Consider the following 21,743-nt stretch of genomic DNA (forward strand, 5'->3'; position numbering starts at 1 on the left):
AGTACGCTGACGCTGTCCGGGCGAAGAACAGGAGTTACACTGCCAGGGGACGTAGATTTCCCACAACCACATTGAAATGCGGGTATTGCAGCACAGAAGAACACCCCATCAACGAGTGCATAGCACAAGGCCGCACCTGCTCCAACTGTGGGATCCCCAACCATTATTTATCGGACTGCAGGAAAAAGACAGAGACAAAGGAGTCAAAGACAACAGATCACTAACAAAGACGGAGCGCCAATAGTCCATCACGAATCTAGCGCACCAAGACGACTCAAGAGAGGGCAGGGAAGACAACCCGCTGCCTTGAAGACTCCTTCCCAGAGGAAGAGGAAGAGATTTTTCTCATTTCTTTCATCCAGTAACTGAAGCTTCACAGGAGACCGAAGTCGACCTGTGTTGTCCGAGTTGCTGGGTCCGAAGTAAAAGCTGGAGAGGATGTGGTCCACTGGCTATGGCGGACGACCTCGTAGCTTGGGAACCAGGTTTGAGTCTTGTCAGGGACGCTCAAAATCCTGTGATTCTAGGCAAATCACTTAATCTCCCCGTGCATCACTAAAAAAAAAAAAACCATGAATGTGTCTATCCGTAACGTAACTAGTAGTCATGTAAAGCGCTCTGATACCTGATCTCCTTGGGTCTAGTTTGCGCTATATAAAACTCCCCCCCCCCCAAAAATGGCATTATCGACACCGGAGCATCAATCAATGTAATTGGGATCCAACAGTACAACCTCCTTTGAACCATGCCACAACGGACAACATCTCGCACTAAGATCTTTGCATACAGGAGCCACATCCCGCTACCCCGCAGAGGGCAGATGTCCGTACCCATACAGTCCGATGATCAAGAGATCATGATGACGATTCATGTTATCAATAAGGAGGCGGACACGCTGATTGGCAGCCACACCGCAGAAGACCTTGACCTGGTGTCCTTCGCCAAGAGTGTATGATCACACCAAATCGATGAACCGCTGGACCAATTTCCGGAGCTATTCAAATTATTATTATTATTATTGACATTTATTGAGCGCATGGCTACCCCCAACGGGGGTGTCCCGGCGCTAAGGATTGCAAGCAGCAGGGGAAAAGAATTAACATCCAGCGAATAGGAAAGTCTTTAATTTGATCCTGAATTGAGATTCAATGTCCATGAGACGGAGGCTGATGGGAAGAGAGTTCCAGAGTTTAGAAACCACCACTGCAAAAGCTCTGCCCCCCTTTCTAGCAAGGAGGAATCTAGGTGGGAGTAAGAGCCGGAGGTGGTTGGATCTGAGGTTGAGAGCAGATTTGACTGATTTTAGTCTGTGTCTCAGGTATCTAGGGCCATTTCCATTCAACGCCCTAAAAACTAGTACGAGGGCCTTGAATTTGACACGAGCAGTGATAGGGAGCCAATGCAACTTCCTCAGGTGGGGTGAAATGGAATGCGATAGGGAACTTTACAGATCAGCCTGGCTGCGGCGTTCGGCGCGATCTGCAGCCTGTGTAGTAGGTAGGCAGGCAATCCTACATACAGACTGTTCGCATAGTCTAGGTGCGAAGTGATTAAGGCGTGCGTCACTGTCTTTAGTGACTCAGTGAGAAGAAAGGGGTAGATTTATTTTAGCATGCGGAGTTTACCAAAACATGAGGAAGTGACTTTCTGGATCTGGGTTTTAAAAGATAATTCGTTGTTGAATTGGACTCCAAGGTTGCGTGCCGTTTTTACCGGGGTGGGCGGTGGGTTGAGTTCCTCAGGCCACCAGGTGGTGGGTGGCATGGGGATTGCTTGGTTAAAAAACAGCACCTCCGTTTTGTCCGTATTTAATTTTAGTGTGTTGGAAGTCATCCACGCTACAATATTGGATAGACAGGTTCTAAATTTTTTAAAACCCAGGGGTGAGTGATCTCTGATGGAAAAAATAAGCTGAGTATCATCAGCGTATGAGATCACTCTAACCCCGGATGTCTCAATCACCTTTGCCAGGGGGGGCGACATACACGTTGAAAAAAAGGGGACTGAGAGCAGATCCTTGGGGCACCCGGCAGCCAAGCGGTTTCTTGTCTTTAGACCAGAATGGTCGGCACCATACTTGTTGTGTACGGTCTTTTAAGAAAGAGGCGATCCAGGCTAAAGGAGTGTCACAGATCCCCATCTCACGGAGTCTGTTCAGGAGGATGGCATGGGAGACCGTGTCGAAAGCTGCGGACAGGTCGAGGAGCACAAGCATGGCTACCTCACCCCTGTCCACACTCTCCCGCAGGGTCTCTGAGACTTCTAAAAGTGCTGTCTCAGTACTATACCCTGTCCTAAATCCTGATTGTGAGTCATGTAGAAGATTGTTGTTTTCTAAATAGTCAGAGAGTTGTTCCTGAACAATTTTTTCCAGGATTTTGGCTGGTTTTGGAAGCAGTGATATCGGGCGATAGTTACTGAGTACAGCAGGGTTAGCTTCTGTTTTTTTCAGGAGGGGGATAAGAGTGGCTTGTTTCCATATCTCCGGGAACTGACCTGATAGGAGAGAGGAGTTCCATATTGTTACAAGGGGTTGTATGATCGCAGGGGCAATGGTGGAGAAGACGTGAGCGGGCATAGGGTCTAGGGGAGAACCTGACTTACATAGCTGAAGTTTGTTTAATGCTGCGTCTAAGGTGATAGGTTGAAACGCGCTAAGCCTTACGTCCTTAGCAGTAGTACGTTCAGGAGGCACGACCTCTGTGCGCGATCTCTGTGCTACATTAAAAGAAGCATAGATGAGATTAATTTTCTCGGGAAAGAAATTCGACAGTCCGTCACAGAGTTCTTGGCAGGGCTCTGTCTTGTGTGAGAGGACCGCAGGATTGGTAAAATCTTTTACAACTTGAAAGAGCACTTTGGCTGAATTGTCTGCGGATTTAATTTTGCTGGCGAAATATTCTTTCATAATGCTTTCTTTGGTTTTATGAACTTTTTTTAGCGCCATTCTATAGATTGTTAAGGCGGCTGCATCGTAAGTGCAGCGCCAGAGGCGTTCTAGCTTTTTACACTTGCTTTTTTCTTCCCGTAACAGCTGGGAGAACCAGGGAGCAGAGGGTTTGGTTCTGGCTGAGGAGAGAATGATGAGGGGAGCGATGCTCTCGATGGCCGTGGTGAAGTATTCAAAGGATTGGGCTGCCTCAAATGCACCATAAAAAGACTGCACATTTATCCTTCGGTCGCACCAGTGGTGCTCAGACACAGTTGCATCCCGTTCCACCTCCAGCCGCTGGATGAGAAAGAACTCAAGAAGCTAGATCAACAAAGCGGCATAGAGAAGGTATCAGGACCAACCCATGGGTCTTCCCGATGGTGATCGCAGAAAAAACCCAAACAACCTGGGAAAATCTGTGTATCGACATGCGATTACCCAACTGTGCCATCAAGCAGGAACGACATATCACACACATCATACTGGTAAAGCAAGTATTTTTTCAAACTTCAGTATCACTTCATCAGGTGATACTGGTAATTTGTCTTTCAAATGTTTGCTATGATCACCCACCAAGACCCAATGCTGCCATCAGGCAGGCTTGAGAGGACTATGCTGCTGTGTGACCAGTGAAATCCAGGAATGTCTATTTTCACAATAGGAGTAGGCAGTTAATTTGACCTTATTGTTGGGCGTTAGTTGTAGGTGTACAAGGGGATCAAAGGGACGTGCGGCATACATTTTATTCAGGAGGACACTGGTCCTTGAATCAGATTGAACACACGTGTCGTGTCGAGCGGACAATTTCCCAATTGGCCGCCGCAATTTCCGGCTTTGCATCATTCCTTCTCTTGGCCCTGGGTCCCTCTCCAAGTGTGATTTCCATACGCCATCAAGGAAGTATCAGACCTCAAGCCATTATTTCTTCCTCTGGCTTATATATCCTCTTGAGTCTTGATGATGGATGCAGAGATTCTCACAGGGATTGAAACGTCATTGACTTTTAAACACGGACCCTGTGGACTCTGTATTACATTACCGGACCGGGCACTTCTTGCTCCATTGATACAGATACTGATCATGATTTATCACTTGGGTGCATCACTTATAAGAGACCACTGAGCATGCTTCAGCAACAAGCACCCACTGTATTGCTGTTTTTAAAGTTTTTTAAAATGTGTTTTGTACTTTAATTGAAATAACATTTGGGAACTCTGAATGAGTGGCAGAAGTGGCTTATAAGCCATGCATATTTGAAAGTGGTTGCAGCGGAGGTATATATGATAGAGGTATATGTGATATTGACAATATCCTCAGAGAATCGCTGCTGCTTTCTTTTGAATGTTGGAGTATTGTTGCTCAGTCTCGGTGAATGCCCCCGGTGTCCACTTCTAGTCACTGGTGAAACACTGCACTAAGAACCAGTGGTGCTGGAACATACTGACAAGACTGTGGGTCTTGCTGGATCGTATAATTTAAAAGTGACAAATACTAATAATGTATCCTTGGTATTTTAAAAAGCTGTTGTTTTGCTGTGTGACACCACCCTTGAGAAAGTCTCAAAGTGCCTCTTTAGGACAGTCAGGCTGTGTATTTCACTATCCTTCAATAGCTACAGTCTTCAGAGACATTTTGAGGTGGAGAGGCGTTCTTGAAGTCCTGGGATTTCTTCGGATGAGGAGCTCCCTTTAGCTGGTGACAGAGAACTTGGCTCGGATACAAATTTCTTCTTAGGACACGGTGTGATAAATGTGCTTGGTATGAGCAGACGTGGAATGCATCCATAGGCATAGGCCTTTGAATGTATGGCTGTCTGTTGGGGAAGAGTTTTGAGGGACTGGTATTCCTTCTAGGCCACCAGTCACTGTAGCATCTGTGTGTATCAGTGTGACTCATTGCTTGCCATGGATGGTGAAGTTGCACTTCGGATGAACCCTCCTTTTTTGTCTTGATCATATCATGTGAGCATATGCACATAATGTTCGTCGACCATCCATAGTTGTTCTCTTTCAAGTCGGTCTTCTGACTTTATGGATCGGAGAGGAACAACAGAGGTTGGCAAAATAACGGACACTGCAGCCCTCATTCTACTGGGCCCTTCTGCAGCTTTCAGCACCATCTCTCACCCCATCCGTAGCCAAGAACTTCACGAAGCCGGCATCCAAGTTCCCACACTTCGCTGGACTTTCTTCTTCCTGACAAACCACACACCTTTGGTCGGCCTGGCCCCTTCACATCAGACGCTTGCAACCTCACCTGAGGTGTCCCACAAGGATCCTCCCTCAGACCCACGCTCTTCAGCACCTACAGGACCCCACCTGCCAGCATCAGCTGCGCAGACGCAATCAACATCCTATCCAATGCTGACAGCACCCAGTCCATACTCTCCGACAAGACACCAAACATCCGGACCAATTTCCCTGCCTGCATGACCAAAGTCAACAGATGGATGAAAAACAACTGCATGATGCACAAAGATGGAATTAATAATCTTTGGCAAAGACACCTCTCTGAGACTCCACTTGGTGGCCTGCTGAACTCGGACCTACACCCCTCCTGGCAACCAACGGAAAAAAGCTTGGAATAGTAATCCATAACCAATCTCATCATGACTGGCCAGTGAACACAGGCTCCGTCTTCTGCTTCCACACGCTCAAGATACTCAAGAAAATCTTGAGATGGCTCCCCACCAACACTCTCAAAACAAGCAGCCAAGCCCTTACCACCAGCAGGCTGGACTACAGTAATGCACTCTACGCTGGAATCCAAGCTGAACTCACCAGAAGACTCCAGACCGTACAAAACTCAGCAGCCAGGCTCACTCTCAACCTCCCACCCCACACTCACATCACCCTGCACCTCCAAGAGCTCCATTGGCCCTCAAATCACAAACGAGCACTCTTCCACCTCCCGAGGCACACATACAAAACCTTACACAACATTGGTACGAGGTACCTCAACAACCACATACACTTCCACAAACCAACCAGACACCTCTCCTCAGCCAGACTCCTACTCACACACTTTACCCACATACGCAGAACCAGATCCAGCAGCAGTGTCTTCCCCTACCTCTCTCCTAAAGCCTGAAACATCCTTCCCCTGCACTTCATAGCTTCCTAATCAGTTCTTGAATTCCACAAGAAACTGAAAGCCTGGCTCTTCTCCTAGCCCTGATCCGGCTTGGGCCATACAGCTCCTGCTTCAGTGGCAGGATAGCCTTCCGGGTGAGTTGTGCACTTCACAAATACACATCACATACCATTAGTGACCGATCCTAAAGTTAAGATTTTTTAAAGTGTTCCCTGAGCCTGAGTTTGCACGTGGTGTTAATGGAAACATTTGCAAATGTATTGCATCTTCTACTTCTTCACATATCTAGTCAGCTGCATCGTGACGCTGGGATTTCAAGAGCCGTGTAACACTGGCACCATGCACGAGGGACATGAGCCAGTTGCCAAGGATCAGCTGTATCGTAAGCTGGCAACCAGAAGTATGATATGCCCGAGAGCAGGGACATCACGCGTGAGGCACACCGTGAGCCAGGTGAATTATGAGCCGAGATCCAGGGGTATCATGGGTCAGGGACCATGGACATCATGGACAGGTGAGCCAGCCACATCGCGATGCAGGTGTCTTATGTGCCGTGGCCAGCGACATCCAGCGCTAGCTTCCAGGCACACGTGCCAGGGACCAGGGCTTTCTTGAGCTATACACCAAGACTGTCAAGAGTCAGAGACTTGGGGTATCATGCAACATGCACCAGTTTGTTCTTGAACCAGGGATGCAGTGAGCTAGGGTCTATGGGCAGTATGAGCTTGGGAATGGGGATCCAGGGACCGGTAGTAACATGAGCCAGGGGTATCCTCGGCCAAGATTCAGGGTCATAGTGAGTCAGAAAGAAGAGGTATTGTGAACCAGGGACTGGAGCCATTGTAAGCTGTCCATCAGGGGTGTCATGACCCAGAGACCGTGGTAACCATGGTGGTATCATGAGCCAGGCGTAGTTATTATTAGCTATTCCTAATGGTATACTGAACCAGGCACCAGGAAGTTCAGGGCTAGACTCCATGGGTGCTGGGAGCCGAGTTTCCTGAGCCAAAGGCTAGAAATATCATAAGCCAAAGTCCAGGGGTAACAAAGCAAGGGAAGTGGTGAACTAGACAGCAGGGTTGAAAGAGACGGGCTCAATTGGTATTCTGAAGCAGAAGTCAGGGCTACTGTGAGCCAGGAGTGTCTGAAGCAAGGGACCAGGCTTATCGTGAACCATGGAGCAGAGGTTTCAAAACCAGGGCTATCCTGGACTTGAACTCTCAGTGGCCGCGCTCACTCCACAGTCAAGGGCAGGAGCACCAGAACCAGGGCTATCTTGAACATTCAGTGGCTACACTCACTACAGAGGAGAGGGGAAGAGCACCAGAACTACGGCCATCCTAAACTTTCAGTGGCCACACTCGATCCAGAGTAAAGAGCAGGGGTACCAGAACCAGTGCAATCCTGAGCGCGTGCTGTAGGTGGCCACTCTGGCTACAGAGGGCACCAGAATGCACAGGCCTACATCTTCTCCATGCCCTTGTGGCCAATGAGTTGTGTTAATAGAGATTTGTACATAGTGTTGTGATGCCAGTACTGTGGCCTCGTAGCACTGAGTGTGGGTCAGCGTAGAGTCAGACCTGGTTGTAGGGAGCGTATTCCAGTCAGTCCGCAGTTCTCCACAGTGGACATGTTGCTGCGCAGATTCAGCCAGAGGGAAAGGACGCCGATGTCATCCCTGTAGATGATGGGACCCCTCAGCAGGATGAGCGCTATGTTGTGGGCGCTGCTCAACATGGGCCTGTACAGCTCGTGTGGGAAGATGCGGTCCGCCCTGACATCCTCAGGTATGTGCTCGCCACCCCGGAGGCCAACGTAGACCATGATGTCATCAGGCTCCCTGCAGAGAGACAGGTAAGGAGAATAATATGAGGCTCTGTGTTAACTGCACCATACAACCCCCTTAGAAGCAAGAGGAGTAGGTATACACCAACCAAAACAACTCGGGAGACAGTGAAAAATGTATGCACCAACCAATACCACAGAAAAGGCAACAAAGAGGTATGCACCAACCAACTACCACAGAAAAGCAACAAAGAGGTATGCACCAACCAACTACCACAGAAAGGCAACAAAGAGGTATGCACAAACCAATACCACAGAGAAGGCAACAAAGAGGTATGCACTAACCAATACCACAGAAAAAGCAACAAAGAGGTATGCACCAACCAACTACCACAGAAAGGCAACAAAGAGGTATTCACAAACCGATACCACAGAGAAGGCAACAAAGAGGTATGCACAAACCAATTACCACAGAAAAGGCAACAAAGAGGTATGCACCAACCAACTACCACAGAAAGGCAACAAAGAGGTATGCACAAACCAATTACCACAAAAAAGGCAACAAAGAGGTATGCACAAACCAATTACCACAGAAAAGGCAACACAGAGGTATGCACAAACCAATTACCACAGAAAAGGCAACAACGAGGTATGCACCAACCAACTACCACAGAAAGGCAACAAAGAGGTATGCACAAACCAATTCCTGCAGAAAAGGCAACAAAGAGGTATGCACCAACTAACTACCACAGAAAGGCAACAAAGAGGTATGCACACACCAACTACCACAGAAATGGCAACAAAGAGGTATGTAACAACCAATCACTTAGAAGATGTAAAAAAATGGTATGTACGAAGCAAATAAACTGAGGGAGCATGAAACCGATATATGCCAAGCAACTACCTCAGAATGACAAAGAAAGACGTGTACAGCAACCATTAGTGATGGAGCAAAAGAGAGATGCATGTGAACTAACGCGTCAGAGGCACAAGTATAAGCCACACAACAACTTAAGAAGGAGCAACACAGACACGCCCATCAATCATCTGTGAAGGTGCAAGAGAGAGGTATACATCAACTACCTGAAAGACAGAGTGAGACAAAGGAGTGCACTAACAGTCACTGCAAGAAATGCAAGTAAGAGGAGTGCACCAACTACTGTAAGAAACTAGTATGTACTAACTACCACAGGAAAAGTAAGAAAGAAGCATGCACCAGCTACCCCAGAAAGAGAAGTTTTCCAACCACCACAGAAAGAGGAAGAAAGTTCTGCACCAACTACCACAGAAAGAGTAATAAAGATAAATGTGCCAACTAACACAGAAAGAGGAACAAAGTTATGCACCAACTACCACAGAAAGAGTAAAAAAGAAAAATGCACCAACTACCACAGAAATAGTAAGAATGAGAAATGAGCCAACCACCACAGAAAAGGGTAAGAAAGAGGTATGCACCAACCACCACAGTGAAAATAAGAAAGAGGAGTGTAACAGCTACCACAGAAAGAATAAGAAAGAGGAGGCAGCAACTACCACAGAAAGAGGAAGAGGGGAATGCATAAACTGCCACAGACAGAGTTAGAAAGTGGAGTTCACCAGCTACCAAAGAAAGAGTAAGAAAGAGGTATCCACCATCTACCACAGAAAGTGTAGGGCAGAGGAGTGCACCAATCACCACAGAAAGAGTGAGAGAGAAGAATGCACCAACTACAACAGAAAAAGTAAAGATGGGTGCACCAACTACCACAGAAAGAGTAGGAAAGACAAATGCACCAACTACCACAGAAAGAAGATGAAAGAGGAGGGTGCCAACTACCATAGAAAGAGAAGTGAACCAACTAACACAGAAATAGTAAGAAAGAGGAGTGCAGCAACTACCACAGAAAGAGCAGTTTGCCAACTACCAAAGAGAGAGTAAGAAAGAGGAGTGCACCAACTACCACAAAGAGTAAGAAAAAGTAGTGCACCAACAACCACAGAGAGTAAGAAGAGGAGTGCGCCAACTACCACAGAAAGTGTAAGAAAGATGTATGCACCAATTACTACAGAAAGAGTAAGAAAGAAGAGTGCAGCAACTACCACGGAAAGAGGAAAAAAGAGCTATGCGCCGCGCCAACTACCACAGAAAAAGGAAGGAAGAGGAGTCGGCCAACTACCACAGAAAAAGGAAGAAAGAGGAGTGCACCAACTACCACAGAAAGAAGATGAAAAAGGAGTGCACCAACTACCACAGCAAGAGTAAGAATGAGGTAGGTACCAACTACCACAGAAAGAATAAGACAGAGGAGTGCAGCAAATACCACAGAAAGAGGAGTGTGCCAAATGAAACAGACAATAAGAAAGAGAAGTGCACCAACCACCTCAGAGAGTAAGAAAGTGGAGTGTGTCAACTACCACAGAAAGTGTAAGAAAGATGTAGGCACCAAATTACTACAGAAATAGTAAGAAAGAGGAGTGCAACAACTACTACAGTAAGAGGAAAAAAAGAGGTATGCACCAACTATCACAGAAACAGGAAGAAAGAGGAGTGCACCAACTACCACAGAAAGAGTAAGAAAGAGGTGTGCACCAATTAACAGAGAAAGAGCAAGAAAGAGGAGCGCACTAACTACCACAGAAAGAGTAAGAAAGAGGTATGCACCAATTAACAGAGAAAGAGCAAGAAAGAGGAGCGCACTAACTACCACAGAAAGAGTAAGAAAAAGGTGTGCACCAATTAACAAAGAAAGAGCAAGAAAGAGGAGTGCACTAACTACCACAGAAAGAGTAAGAAAGAGGTGTGCACCAATTAACAGAGAAAGAGCAAGAAAGAGGAGTGAACCAACTACCACAGAAAGAGTAAGAAAGAGGAGTGCATCAACTATCACAGAAAGAGGAAGCGGGGTATGCACCAACTACCACAGAAAGATTAGGAAATTGGAGTGCACACACCGACTACAGAACGAGTAAGAAAGAGGAGTGCAATAGCTTCTACAGAGAGTAAGAAAGAGGGGTTTGCAACAATTACCACAGAAAGAGGAAGAAACTGGTATGCACCAACAAACTTACTCAGAGCAAGGCAAGAGTGCGAGCCAAGGAGCCACATCAGAAGGAGTGAAACAGACAAGTACATCAATCACCTCGGATGGAGCGAGAGACTTGTGTGTGCCACTAACCATTTTAGAGAGGGTAAGTCAAAGGTATGCACCATCCAACAACCTCAGAAGTAGTAAGAAAGACGTATGCCCCAGGAAGCCACCTCAGATGGAGCGAGACAGATGTACAACAACAATCACTTAAGAGGGAGCGGGAGAGGTAGGCGCCAACCAACCAACTTAGAAGGAGCAAGAAAGACGTATGTCCCAAAAAGCCACCTCAGATGGAGCAAGACAAATGTACATCAATCACTTAAGATGGAGCGAGAGTGGTATACGCCAACCAACCTCATAGAAAAGCCCAAGAAAGTGGTATGTGCCAATCAACCAACTTAGAAGAAGCAAAAAAGATTCAAATGAGGATGCAGCCCTTACATGCCTTATACACACGCTGCCAATACCCATACCCTCTACTCGCTCAGGACGGGGCCAATGCAGGAGTTCCTCATTCAGGGGTACATTGAGTGTAAGTGTAGAGTGAGTGCAGCCCTTGCATGTCCAGCACTTAGGCAGGTCATGTCAGTGCCCAGCACTTGCTGGGGAGAGAGGTGAGGAATAAGTGCAGGTTCAGAGTGAGGGCACCGTGAGAGCAGGTGCACAGTGAGTGCAAGTCCACACGAAAGGGTCAGTTCACAAATGTAAATTTACCATGTGAGTAAATCTACACATGTAAATGTACTCTTACGTTTTGGAGTAAATTTACTACTTTTAGCTATTCACCATTTTCGAGTGTAAATGTACTCCAAAGTGTAGACTTACATGTCTCCATCCCCTGAAACCAAGGAGTTGAGCCAAATGTATGAGTATAAGTTACTGTTTATAACCTTTCATATGTTTGTGGAGATCCCTGCCACCATGGAAAGAATAAGGAAAATCACTAAAGTTTATTAAGTTTTAACAAAATTTTAATTTTCTTGTAAAATATAAATGTAAAAAATTAAAATACAGATTGTTACCCTAGAACTAATGAAATAAAATATTAGAGCACATTACCTCTTCTAAATAAACGTTTGCTATATATAATTAAATAATTTAAATATATGAATTTATTTTATCAATATTATTTTTTTAACCTAAAATAAAAAAACCCTACCTAGTAATTATGTTTTTATTTAATATTTAGTCAACTTTATTAAAAATTGTGTTTAATGTAAACTACATTTAAATTTTTAATAAAAATAAACTTTCTTTTTTAGTAAGTTAAGTATCAATTTTTTATATGATAAAGTAATTATTACTTCTCCATAATTTTTAAGACAAATATATAAAAAGTTGATATAATATAATTATTTTAACATTAGTTCCTATGTGGTGTTACCTTAAATCCTGCCATTATTTTCTGTAGGAGTGCCTTGCAGGAACATTAGTAACTTTAGAAGAGAGGTTTGTGAACAGCAATTGTCTCGCTATTTTGTGGCTGGGCATCTGGATTGGCATTCCTCCCTAATCTCCTCCTTACCCCTCCCTCAAACAATCAATCAGTGATCGTATAAAGAGCGACTACTCACCCGTAAGGGTTTCAAGGCGCTGCTTTAGCCTTCCCTAAACCCCTCCCATTTAGTAGTAGTTATTCCCCATTTGTCCACCACCACAGTCCCACCCACATTTACTACTAAGTAGAAAACATACATGTGCCTAGATTTTCCCAGAGAAAATATAGGAGAGGCGGGGTGGAGATTCCCTCCCATAGGTTTATTAATTGCATTTTGTAGTAGGTAAGTAGTACAACTGTAGTAATGGAAAAAGCAGTTTATGGCTTGGGCCTGAAGGGTACAGTGAGTGCTGGTTTACAGGAAGTGCGGGGTCCCAGCCAGGGCTCAGTAAGTGCTGGTGTACAGCAAGTGCAGGGTCCCAGCCAGGGATCAGTAAGTGCTGGTGTACAGCGAGTGCAGGGTCCCAGCCAGGGATCAGTACGTGCTGGTGTACAGCGAGTGCAGGGTCCCAGCCAGGGATCAGTAAGTGCTGGTGTACAGCAAGTGCAGGGTCCCAGCCAGGGATCAGTAAGTGCTGGTGTACAGCAAGTGCAGGGTCCCAGCCAGGGATCAGTACGTGCTGGTGTACAGCGAGTGCAGGGTCCCAGCCAGGGATCAGTAAGTGCTGGTGTACAGCGAGTGCAGGGTCCCAGCCAGGGATCAGTAAGTGCTGGTGTACAGCGAGTGCAGGGTCCCAGCCAGGGATCAGTAAGTGCTGGTGTACAGCGAGTGCAGGGTCCCAGCCAGGGATCAGTACGTGCTGGTGTACAGCAAGTGCAGGGTCCCAGCCAGGGATCAGTAAGTGCTGGTGTACAGCGAGTGCAGCGTCCCAGCCAGGGATCAGTACGTGCTGGTGTACAGCGAGTGCAGGGTCCCAGCCAGGGATCAGTAAGTGCTGGTGTACAGCGAGTGCAGGGTCCCAGCCAGGGATCAGTAAGTGCTGGTGTACAGCAAGAGCAGGGTCCCAGCCAAGGATCAGTAAGTGCTGGTGTACAGCGAGTGCAGGGTCCCAGCCAGGGATCAGTAAGTGCTGGTGTACAGCAAGAGCAGGGTCCCAGCCAGGGACCAGTAAGTGCTGGTGTACAGCGAGTGCAGGGTCCCAGCCAGGGATCAGTAAGTGCTGGTGTACAGCAAGTGCAGGGTCCCAGCCAGGGATCAGTAAGTGCTGGTGTACAGCGAGTGCTGGGTCCCAGCCAGGGATCAGTAAGTGCTGGTGTACAGCGAGTGCAGTGTCCCAGCCAGGGATCAGTAAGTGCTGGTGTACAGCGAGTGCAGGTTCTCAGTGAAGGCTCAGTGAGTACAGGTATACAGCCACTGCAGGTTCCCAGTGAGGGTTTAGTGAGTGCTGGTGTACAGCGAGTGAAGTTTCCCAGTGAAGGCTCAGTGAGTACAGGTACACAGCCGTGCAGGTTCCCAGTGAGGCTTCAGTGAGTGCTGGTGTAAACCGAGTGCAGGTTCCCAGTGAAGGCTCAGTGAGTACTGGTATAAAGCGAGTGCAGGTTCCCAGTGAGGCTTCAGTGAGTGCTGGTGTACAGCGAGTGCAGGTTCCCAGTGAAGGCTCAGTGAGTACAGGTATACAGCCGGTGCAGGTTCCCAGTGAGGCTTCAGTGAGTGCTGGTGTACAGCGAGTGAAGGTTCCCAGTGAAGGCTCAGTGAGTACTGGTATAAAGCGAGTGCAGGTTCCCAGTGAGGCTTCAGTGAGTGCTGGTGTACAGCGAGTGCAGGTTCCCAGTGAAGGCTCAGTGAGTACAGGTATACAGGGAGTGCAGGTTCCCAGTGAGGGTTTAATGAGCGCTGGTGTACAGTGAGGGCAGGTTCCCAGTGAGGCTTCAGTGAGTGCTGGTGTACAGCGAGTGCAGGTTCCCAGTGAAGGCTCAGTGAGTACAGGTATACAGCGAGTGCAGGTTCCCAGTGAGGCTTCAGTGAGTGCTGGTGTACAGCGAGTGTAGGTTCCCAGTGAGGCTTCAGTGAGTGCTGGTGTACAGCGAGTGCAGGTTCCCAGTGAGGGTTTAGTGTGTGCTGGTGTACAGCGAGTGCAGGTTCCCAGTGAGGCTTCAGTGAGTGCTGGTGTACAGCGAGTGCAGGTTCCCAGTGAAGGCTCCGTGAGTACAGGTATACAGCGAGTGCAGGTTCCCAGTGAGGCTTCAGTGAGTGCTGGTGTACAGCGAGTGAAGTTTCCCAGTAAAGGCTCAATGAGTGCAGGTATACAGGGAGTGCAGGTTCCCAGTGAGGGTTTAGTGAGCGCTGGTGTACAGTGAGGGCAGGTTCCCAGTGAGGCTTCAGTGAGTGCTGGTGTACAGCGAGTGCAGGTTCCCAGTGAGGGTTTAGTGAATGCTGGTGTACAGGTGGTGCAGGTTCACACTGATGATTCAATGAGTGCTGGTGTAGAGCGAGTGCAGGTTCCCAGTAAAGGCTCAGTGAGTACAGGTATACACCCGGTGCAGGTTCCCAGTGAGGCTTCAGTGAGTGCTGGTGTACAGCGAGTGCAGGTTCCCAGTGAAGGCTCAGTGAGTACTGGTATACAGCGAGTGCAGGTTCCCAGTGAGGCTTCAGTGAGTGCTGGTGTACAGCGAGTGCAGGTTACCAGTGAAGGCTCAGTGAGTACAGGTATACAGGGAGTGCAGGTTCCCAGTGAGGGTTTAGTGAGCGCTGGTGTACAGTGAGGGCAGGTTCCCAGTGAGGCTTCAGTGAGTGCTGGTGTACAGCGAGTGCAGGTTCCCAGTGAAGGCTCAGTGAGTACAGGTATACAGCGAGTGCAGGTTCCCAGTGAGGGTTTAGTGAGTGCTGGTGTACAGCGAGTGCAGGTTCCCAGTGAAGGCTCAGTGAGTACAGGTATACAGCCGGTGCAGGGTCCCAGTGAGGGTTTAATGAGTGCTGGTGTACAGCGAGTGCAGGTTCCCAGTGAGGCTTCAGTGAGTGCTGGTGTACAGCGAGTGCAGGTTCCCAGTGAAGGCTCAGTGAGTACAGGTATACAGCCGGTGCAGGGTCCCAGTGAGGGTTTAATGAGTGCTGGTGTACAGCGAGTGCAGGTTCCCAGTGAGGCTTCAGTGAGTGCTGGTATACAGCGAGTGCAGGTTCCCAGTGAGGCTTCAGTGAGTGCTGGTGTACAGCGAGTGCAGGTTCCCTGTGAGGCTTCAGTGAGTGCTGGTGTACAGCGAGTGCAGGTTCCCAGTGAGGCTTCAGTGAGTGCTGGTGTACAGCGAGTGCAGGTTCGCAGTGAAGGCTCAGTGAGTGCTTGTGTACAGTGAAAGTAGGTTCCCAGTGAGGGTCCAATGAGTGCAGGTGTACAGTGAAAGCAGGTTCCCAGTGAAGGCTCAGTGAGTACAGGTATACAGCGAGTGCAGGTTCCCAGTGAGGCTTCAGTGAGTGCTGGTGTACAGCGAGTGAAGTTTCCCAGTGAAGGCTCAGTGAGTGCAGGTATACAGCCAGCGCAGGTTCCCAGTGAGGCTTCAGTGAGTGCTGGTGTACAGCGAGTGAAGTTTCCCAGTGAAGGCTCAGTGAGTGCAGGTATACAGCCAGCGCAGGTTCCCAGTGAGGCTTCAGTGAGTGCTGGTGGGTGTACAGCGAGTGCAGGTTCACACTGAGGATTCAATGAGTGCTGGTGTACAGCGAGTGCAGGTTCCCAGTGAGGGTCCAGTGAGTGCAGGTGTACAGTGAAAGCAGGTTCCCAGTGAAGGCTCAGTGAGTGCTCCTGTACAGTGAAAGTAGGTTCCCAGTGAGGGTCCAGTGAGTGCAGGTGTACAGTGAAAGCAGGTTCCCAGTGAAGGCTCAGTGAGTGCTTGTGTTCAGGGAATGCAGGTTCCAGTGAGGGTTCAGGGAGCGCAGGCCCGGCACACTGGCAGTTAGTGTCAGTACCCTTATTCACTTAGGATTGAGAAACTGCTTGAGTACCTCATTCAAGAGTGCAGAGAGTGCAACCCTTACATGAACAATATACAGGCAGCTGAAGTCAGTATCCAGGACTCTCGGAGTATTGAGTATGGCAGGGTCTCCTCGTCGAAGTGTACAGTGAGTTCGGGTGCACAGTAAGAGTGCAGTGAGTTCGGGTGCACACTAACAGTACAGTGAGTGCGGGTGCACAGTAAGAGTGCAGTGAGTTCGGGTGCACAGTAAGAGTACAGTGAGTGTGGGTGCACAGTAAGAGTACAGTGAGTGCGGGTGCACAGTAAGAGTACAGTGAGTGCGGGTGCACAGTAAGAGTACAGTGAGTGCGGGTGCACAGTAAGAGTACAGTGAGTGCAGGTGCACAGTAAGAGTACAGTGAGTGTGGGTGCACAGTAAGAGTACAGTGAGTGCGGGTGCACAGTAAGAGTACAGTGAGTGCGGTGCACAGTAAGAGTGCAGTGAGTGCGGGTGCACAGTAAGAGTACAGTGAGTGCGGGTGCACAGTAAGAGTACAGTGAGTGCGGTGCACAGTAAGAGTGCAGTGAGTGCGGGTGCACAGTAAGAGTACAGTGAGTTCAGGTGCACACTGAGAGTACTGTAAGTGCTTCCCTTACACATCCAACACACAGGCAGCCAGTGTCATTATCTAGAACTCACTGAGGATTGACCAGTGCCTGGGATCCTTACAGAGGGTGCAAGTGTAGACTGAACGCCGATGCACACAGAGGGGCCTATTCACACATGTAAATTTACACACAAGTACATTTACATGTGTCCATTTTTCCTTGCACTTTGTAGTACATTTACTACTTTTGGCTGTTCACTATTTCCGAGCACAGATTTATTACATCGTGTAGACGCGCATGTCTTAACCCTCTGAAACATGAGATGGAGCTAAATTTATGAGTGTAACCTCATTACTAGTAACTTTTCAAACATGAGTGCAGCTCTTCCTATGGTATAGTGTAAGAAAATGTTTAAAAGTTTATTAAACTTTAAAAAAGTAGTAAAAATATTTTGTGACATATAAATGCAAATTAATTGTGTATATTTACTTTAAACATAGAACAATATTTAAAAATGCTATGCACTGTTTACTTAATTTGGAATTAAATATTTAATTGATTTACAAAGATTAAATTAATTTTAGTGATTTTTCTTTTAAATGCCTAGCTACAGTTAAATTTATGTTTGTTAAAAGTTATGTACAGAAGAACATGAATTTAATTATTTAAAAATATAGTTACATTTATTTTTAAAATGAAAAGTTTATTAACATAGTTTATAAGACATTTTTTATTTTATTTATATATCATTTTATACCATTAAATTAAATGTATATATATTTTTTAAAAGTCGAAAGAAACTGGTTTATTTTAACATTATATCCTACGGGGTCATCAAAGTCACAGCGGTCATTCTTTTCTATGGGAGGGTGTTGCAGTACCTGTTGGGGGCCATGTGTGGTGCTAGACGTACTCTAAGGCTAGACTGAAGTACATTTACCACTGTTGAGTGGCCTTTTGGGCTGGAGTAATATTAGAAGTGTACTCTTGTATGGTATGGATGTTTGGATTTGCGTAAAGCCTTAGATAGTCCATACCTGACCCCCTCCAGGCCCCTCCTTAAATCCCTCCCATTCTGTAGTAAATATTTCACATTTTCCTTCACTTCACTTGGCCCCGCCCTCATCTATTACTAAGAACTGTGAGTGCACGTGTGAGGATCTCACCCTAGGGTCGATAGGAGCGGTGGGATTACTCTTGTACTCATTTCTATTTCTGTGCTACAAAATGCCGGGGCCTATTTATGGGGAAGCCCCGCAGTGTTTCGCAGCGAGTCGCCTCGCTGCACTGTGCGACAGGGAAGGGCCGGAATGCGCCGTATTTGAGGAGATACGGCGCGTTCCTGTCCTGCGCGGGCGCCCTATTGGCCCCATAGTGCTAACGCAGCCGCCCTTGCACCATGGTGCAAGGAGCATGCCTCGCATGCAGGATTGTTTTTGTTCCCAAATGGACAACTTCCTGCCCAAGAAACTCCTGGGAGACATGTTCCTGTTTCTGTGAGCGTTGCACAGTGCCGCACACATAGAAAGAGGAAGAGATGAGGAGAAATAGAGATATTTCTCCTCGTTTCGCCTCCCCTGGGAATCTTACCCAGATTCACAAGTTCTTGCAAATCGAGGAATGTGTCAAACATCACGCCCGTTGCATTGGAACAGTCACGCAGCGCCCATGGAACGCCTTCCCAGCTTGCACTGCGTTGCATTACTCCAGATGTTTGGAGCCATTCAGAGCCATGCAAAGAGGCGTGGCTTCAAAAATCTATCTTATGGTTTGCGTTGCTCTTGCACGCGTTACCTGGTCCATGAGCGAAGGAAATGACCTCATAAATAGGCCCCGCAGTTTGTGAATTGGGCCCCAAGTGACACAGTGAGGGGACCCTGAGTGCAGCCCTTACATGTCCAGCACACAGTTAGCCGAGGTCAGTATCCAGTAGTCGCTGATGATGGAGCCGCTGCAGGGGTTCCTCTTGCAGTTGACCACGAGGGACTGCCAGGGGGCCTTCACGTCCAGTGAGTTGGGGTCCTCGGAGGCCTCCGCGCTCAGAGTGGGGTTGTAGGGTGCTGATGAGGACAGAGAAAAAGCACTTGTGAGTAAAATTGTCAGGACAGGAGGGAAGGCCGGGTCGCCTGTGTTTACGAGGATACTAGCACACTAACCACACCTCAGGGCCTCGCTATCATGTGGAGTAAAATACCCCAATGCTTACCATGTAGAAAAACCGCCCGCTTCTCCCATTTGCCCTCCACCTGCTCTTTGTATAGGGTCCTGAACCAGTCACTCTCTTTCTACCATGTACTGTGTCCACTGCTGTCTCACTATATTTGTGCTATATAACCTGTAATATCTGGGAAACGGCCACTACAACGCGGCCGTTTCAACGCATAACCATAACCACGCATGCATTACAACGCATGCGTGGTTACAAGGAAAAGCCTTAACCACGCATACCTTTACTACGAAATATGTAGTAAAGGCATTTGTGCTAACGTTTTTTTTTAAAAAGGGTGGCTTGGGGGGGTTCCCCTCCACAAAAAAAGTGTGGGTTTAAAAAAGGGGGCTGGGGGGCAACCCCCCCTAAAAAAAAACGCACCTGTTTCCAAAGTATAAAGAAAAAGATGTGGAGGCAATCAGCGTCGTATGAGGAAAAGGAAAAACACTTCCACTTCCTCTTAATGACGTACAACATCACCACGGAGGATCAAGGAGAGCAAAGGAAAGGAGGAATGAGGGGGGGCGCCGCGGAGGGGTACATTTAATAGGTACATTTTTAGGGTGAAAATTCTTTAACATGAAAATGCCATTTACATGCATCGTTTAACAACGAAAATCGCTGTAAAAGTATGCGTGTAAAAGAATTTTTTGTGGTAAAGGATATGCGTGGTGATGGCATTCGTGTGGTAATTCAGAAAAGGGGGTGGTGATGAACAGAGTGTCTGAATTAAGCAGACCACTCTTACCCAGTCAAGAGATCAGGGCTTGATCCATCACCGTTATTTATCTCACTGCACCATCCCAGCTCAGAACCTGGCTATATGCAAATCAGTCTGTCCCTGGCCCAGTGCATCATGGGAACAGGGCAAACCAAACTACCAAGCCAATTCTTATACTGGGAAGGAAACAAGCTTCCGGGGACCGGTTTCTGGCATTTCAGCCGTCGTCGACTCGGCTTGCTTGAATCCTGATGGTGCAATGAGCAAGGGACTCACATCTGAGTATACCCTTCCACATTTATGGTGGACAAAATGATTCAGAAAAGGGATTCGTGTGGTAAGGCATGCGTGGGAAAGGCATGCGTTACAATGGAATGCGTTGTAAAGTCATACAACCCCAATATCTACATACAAATAACTCATAGACCTCAAGTGTTACTCATTGTGAGTAACAGTTACACATTTCGAATTTGATTGAACTGTGCGTCATCCAGATCCCAAATCACTGCGCTTAGTGGCCTGGCTCCTGAACACTGTGAGTTTCAACATCTAGATATTTCATCGGAATGCAGAGATATATTGTCAAAGGCCAGAGCGAAAAGTACAAACAGAACGTATAAGATGAAATGGAAGAGGTTCTGCTTATGGTGCCAACAGGTTAAGATTCACCCTTTGAACGCAGCAGCTCATGAAATTATCCCCTACATTCTGCTATTGGCAAAATCTGGTTTAGCCCATGCGTCTATTAAAGTTCATCTCGCCGCTATATCACGATATAGAAGAACTTTCTCAGGACCCTCGTTGTAGTCCGAAAGAATCATCAAACAATTCATGAAAGGATTATTTCGAACCTTTCCTCCGATTCCCAGAAGTCTAAGGGTCTGATTTAGAGTTTGGCAGAGAGGATACTCCATCGACGGAGAACCCTCTTCTCCTAACTGAAGGTCTGCTTGCCGCATTTACAGACAGGCGGACCTTAGATATGTCAGTGGCAAAGATTGCTCCGTCTCCATCACTGACATACTCCTTCGATGGCCAGATGGAGTAAGAGCTGTCGTAGATTTGACCATTCGACTGCCTCTCCAATTCAGAGTGGGTGGTCAAATGGGCAGTTTTCACTGTCCTTCACCACCGGATGAAACCTCGTGGTAAGGGGTAGTGAAAAACTGCAAAATGACCCCCACAGCACGGGAGACATTGTTTTTTTGTATTTTCAAAAACAATGCCAATGTTGAGAGATGTCTGCTGAGTGGGCGGGCGTAAGTCAACCCTCTGTATGGCAGGAGTAAAGGTCACCGCCATACCGGCGGCTTAACCTCCACTTGCCAAATTCTAAATGTGACACCTGCTGATAGGGGCTACAACCTGAACTCTAAATGTAACTGTGTGCCACTCCTGGGAGCTTTGGATTTATTTTTTATTTTATTTATTTATTGGATTTGTAAGGCGCTATAGCCACTCAAAAAGGGTTTCCCAGCGCCATGACGGACAGGGAGCAGAAATCGCAAGGCAGTCGGATGGAATTATTGATCAAATAGCCAGGCCTTAGGAGCTCTGCAAAAGTGGGTGTAGTCAGTTTCTTTGCGGATGATAGGGGGCAGAGTATTCCAGAGGGATGGACCGAGGTAGGAAAAAGATCTCCCCCCATTCTGGAGAGTCTGACCCTGGGCACAACAAAATTGCCCTTGGTTTCGGACCGTAGGTGATGGGAGGGAACATAGGGGCGGACAAGAGCTGGAAGGGGATGTATGACGGTACAACGCGTACCGTCACAACGCATCCCTTTACCACGCATCCCTTACAACGCAAGTCGTTACCACGACTAGCGTTGGGGGCGCGGATTTCAAATAGTATAATTTACTATTCTAACACCAGTCCCCGTGGACCCTAGGGAAGGTGTTGGGATAGTAAATTTACTATTTTTAATCCTTTAGCGCCCTCCAGCG

The 21,743-nt window shown here is 47.4% G+C and overlaps 1 protein-coding gene across 1 annotated transcript in view; it reads right to left on the reverse strand.

The window, feature by feature from the left end:
• The window catches only part of LOC147684297 (uncharacterized), a 164,405-nt gene that overhangs the window by 38,758 nt on the left and 103,904 nt on the right, over positions 1-21,743 (reverse strand). The window contains exons 13-14 of the mRNA XM_086942304.1: positions 18,762-18,927; positions 7,606-7,865 (exon numbers count right to left, since the gene is read on the reverse strand). Of these exons, the coding sequence (XP_086798430.1) occupies positions 7,606-7,865; positions 18,762-18,927 (426 nt within the window). The remainder of the gene's footprint in view (positions 1-7,605; positions 7,866-18,761; positions 18,928-21,743) is intronic.

The sequence above is a fragment of the Lissotriton vulgaris genome, chromosome 10, assembly GCF_964263255.1.
Source record: "Lissotriton vulgaris chromosome 10, aLisVul1.2, whole genome shotgun sequence".
Lineage (NCBI taxonomy): Eukaryota > Metazoa > Chordata > Amphibia > Caudata > Salamandridae > Lissotriton > Lissotriton vulgaris.